This window comes from Gavialis gangeticus, unplaced genomic scaffold (assembly GCF_001723915.1).
Source record: "Gavialis gangeticus isolate Ggan-Ray unplaced genomic scaffold, GavGan_comp1, whole genome shotgun sequence".
Classification (NCBI taxonomy): Eukaryota; Metazoa; Chordata; order Crocodylia; family Gavialidae; genus Gavialis; species Gavialis gangeticus.
Window position 1 is genome coordinate 36893288 of NW_017728997.1, and position 4080 is coordinate 36897367.

The following is a 4080-nucleotide window of genomic DNA, read 5'->3' on the forward strand; positions in this document are numbered from 1 at the left end:
CCCCCAAAAAAAAACAAACACAAACCAAAACCAAAAACCAAACCCCAAACAAAACAAAACCCAGAAACCCAAACACCTAATGGCCGGTGTTACCAGATTGCAGTTTATCTTGAGACAAGTGGTGTACCTGTAGATAATCTGGCTTTCCGCATCTTTACTGGGGGAATGGAGGGGGAGGTCCTTCCATTGCTTGTTATGGAATTACATCCCAGTGTAGCTTGCTTTAAGCATGCGAGTAGGCCAGTTAAACTGAATGGGACCTACTCAAGTTTCTGAAGTTAGAGGCATATAAGTCACTATAGGACTGAGGACTTTATGCACATGTGATGTATGTTGTTTAGGTGAAAGAGTTATAAAAATGTTAAGATGTGTTCTAAAACAAGTATTTACCTGATAAATGGAGTATTCGCCTTCTTTTTTTTAATTTTGTCCAGTTGCCTGCTGGAGCTGAACTGCTGCTGCCCTGTGCAGTTCTGTGTTTGGCAAGTGCCGTATCTCCAAATTTTGTGTGTCAGAAATGCGTACAGTGATCCTATTTTTACCAGATATTGCTCCTACAAAGAATACTCCTGTTGCAGTCTCAAATGGTTCTCAGTGAAATCCTGTATCTATTGCTATGTTTCTGTCTCCTCCCAGATCTGTTATGTGCCCCACACAGAGGCTGCTGTGGCATTTGTGGTTTGCATGCTTCAGGTTGGCCACTCTTGTTGTAGTGTACAAACTAGGCATTTACAGGAAAATGACATTTGGGGTATACTAACTCTGTATCAATCATAGCAGAAGCATTTTCTTGTTCATTGTTTGTACACCCACAATGCCATTTTGCTCACTGCACCTGCCCTTTCTTTAATTGCTCTCCTATTTAATAATACTTTGGTCCTAGATAAGGATTTCTATTTTATGTATGGTCAGAAGGACTGCCTTTGTACTGTAAATAGCTACCTTGGTACAGTGGCACACATTTGACCTGGTTACAGCAGCAAAGTAGAATACAGTTTTGGTGGCCTATCATAAAAAAATGCAGCAAGCTGTTTTTTATCATATGTGAAATACTTTAGTCCTCCAGGTAATACTTTTTAGATCTGGATAGCACTCAGATATAAGGGCTTGCTAACATTCAACTTATGTAGGGGAGCTTAATAATGCAAGATTACCCCTAGGTAGGTACATCCTGATCTCCACTGTCACAGGCATGAGCAGATGTTACTTGTACTTTTTACTGCAACAGACTGTGCTCTGTTTTCATTGTGGGTGGTATATTACCATATTTGCTGGAATACAAGACACTTCCACCCAATTGGTACGAGGGAAAAAGCCCTTATAATTACATACAAGGAAATCTCACTAAATCCATTGCTTGTTATTAAACTGTTGCCAAAAACAGCACGTGCTCAGCAATGGAAACCAACCATGAAGTAGATTAAATGCAGTCAACACTAAGCATGCCTATAAAACACATGGCCCACATTTGACAAACATGCTGATGGGAACCCCCCCAATAATAGCTTTGTGTAGCGTATCAGAATAAAGTATATGGTAGTGCCTAATAAGCACCACTCCCTTCACCTCTGACTCTTTTTCAAGTCATGGTGAGCCATGACATTGCATACGTTTCACCCAGAATCCATCTGTCGCCCCCTCAGCCTGGCACGTATGTAATTAGTGTGGCCCTTCCCTCCATGAGGTAGAGGCAGATCAGGTTGCCCTGTGCCTCATCTGCATATAACACTTGGTTCCAGTCATGAGTAGGGGGCTAAATAGCACATGGATCTTTTGTGGAGGATATCTGAGCGATACTGAGCAATGCTGAGCTGTAGGGTCACTGTGGCTTGAAATGCTGTTGACTGCTGCTTAAAGCAGCCCAATGAACTGTGGTAAATCACAAGGTTTTGGCTTTGGACTGTCATTCATAGTTTGTACTGAAGACTGTTGGAGATGAACTTATATTTTTATTTATTTATATTTAAATATATAAAAATAAATATTTTGTATTTATTTATAAATAACGCACAGCTCGGTGCGGGGGGCTCCGCAGCCCCACAGAGCTGAGCCTGGAGGCAGGAGGCAGTGGAGAGCCACTGGCCAGGGCTGCGTTCAGTACCAGGGCTGCTCTCCGAGTGGCTCTGTCTCTGGATTTCCACTGCTTCTTGTTGCCAGACTCAGCTCTGTGGGGTTGCGGAGCCCACCGTTGCCAGGCTGTGCACGCCAGGGCTGTGCTCAGAGCCAGGGCCACACTCCAAGTAGCTCTGCCAGCCCCACTGAACTCAGCCTGGTGGTGGGAGGCTCCGCAGCCCCACAGAGCTGAGCCTGGCAGCGGGAGGCGGCGGAGAGCTCCGCCACTGGCTCCTCCGCCACCTCCCGCTGCCAGGCTCAGCTCTGTGGGGTTGGTGGAGCCACTCAGAGTGCAGCCCTGGCTCTCCCCTGCCTCCTGCCACTGGCCTGCTTCAAAACTCGAAACATTTAGAAATTTCAAAACATTTCAAGCGCCCTCATTTTGTTTTGAAGCTGTTCCAAAGCATTTTGTTTCATTTCAATTTCACTGTTTCAAGCTCGAAACGCATCGAAACAGCTTCAAAATGAAACACCTGTTGAAATATCACACAGCCCTAATTACTACAAGTCAAACTTTCTGTGTTTAGAGTTTTCCTGCTGGGTGCCAGGGATTGAGAGAAATCACTTAGTATATAAGATGTAGCACTGGAAAATCATGATTCTCAGGATTTTCAAAGCATATGGCATTTGATCACAGACATTATAGTCTTACTGTAGATAACTAATGTTAGCTAAGGATGCTGGTCCTTTTCCTTAGCATAAGAAATTATAAAAAGTCCCGTGAATACTAAAATGTTAAATGAGGCAATAAAAATATCATGTTTTTCCACATGTGTGTCTGTGCGTTTCATGGAAGAGCAGTTGAAATAAAATAAGTGCCTGCAAAATGACTCCCAAGAACAAAGTGGCACTTGTTAAATCAACTGTGTTTTATTTAAAAATAAAGAAGCCCCAAATTCGCCACGGTTTTGTTTTTTTGGCATAGTTGGTCATGTGCTGTGTGTGGGCCTATACCTAATGTTATCAGTAGAATTGGTGGGCATCAGGCCAGCATTTCCTTCCCTTCTATGTAACTGTCTGTCTTCTCTTTTTTCTTTCCCATTTGTACAGCAGCAGTTAAGATGCTTTAAATTGACTGAGCTTCACATTCCCCTTGGTCTTTCATAAATTTAAAAACCATTTAAAAGTAACTAGTGCAGTTCATGACAGCTGCTGCTGCCTTATATGCACCTGCAAGGGATAGCTAGTCCCATGACTGTGCAGTTGTTTAAGAAGTGTGTCTGTCATTTCTTAGAGTACTTGTGTAAGGTGGATCTAGGATTCATTAATTATTTCTAATACGTGTTCTGGTTTTTCTTATAGGAAAGTGGCAAGCTACTTGAAGAAAATATATATTTTTTTGGAGTGACAGTGGAAGGCTTGCTGAGGAGGTTTGGAAAGGTAATCTGGTTTCTTTGCATTGTCACAACTTGGCATAACTTATCAGAATGCTCAGGAGAGTATAAATAGGTTTTGCTTCCTCGAAAGACCCATGTTCCTGCCTAACATTTTGCAGAATGATACACCATTGCTTCAGCTGGTGGTGGGCAGCCTATACAAAAATAGCAGTTTTTTTCTTAAATCAGCTGCCAAAAGGTAGGCAAGGAGTCTCTGCAGCCCTAAGAGCTACTTAATTTAAAATACTTACACATTCACTGGAATAAAGACTGAAACCCACATTTTTCTCCTTCCCAAGACAGCGCCGTATTCTGCAGAATACAGGAGTTGGACTGGAAGGGTCTTCAGGAGGTCTAGTCCAACCCCCTGCAGAAGGCAGACATATCCCTGTCTAAACCATGCTATACACGTGTTTGTTTAACCTGTTCTAAAAACTGCATAAACACCCCCATGAGCAACTACCATGCATGTTGCCCAAAAACTCCCTAACATGCCAAAGGCAAAATGGGCACCAGGGTACTGTCAACAACCTGCCACTGCAAGGATAGGAAGTGAGTGTTAAAATATTCTTGAAATCCAAGGAAGGCAGAC

General features: G+C 42.9%; 1 protein-coding gene across 1 annotated transcript in view; it reads left to right on the plus strand.

Annotated features, from left to right (window-relative positions):
- Positions 1–4080, plus strand: part of ACAD9 (acyl-CoA dehydrogenase family member 9) — a 92214-nt gene that overhangs the window by 76984 nt on the left and 11150 nt on the right. The window contains exon 16 of the mRNA XM_019504617.1: positions 3415–3492. Coding sequence (XP_019360162.1) covers positions 3415–3492 — 78 coding nt within the window. The remainder of the gene's footprint in view (positions 1–3414; positions 3493–4080) is intronic.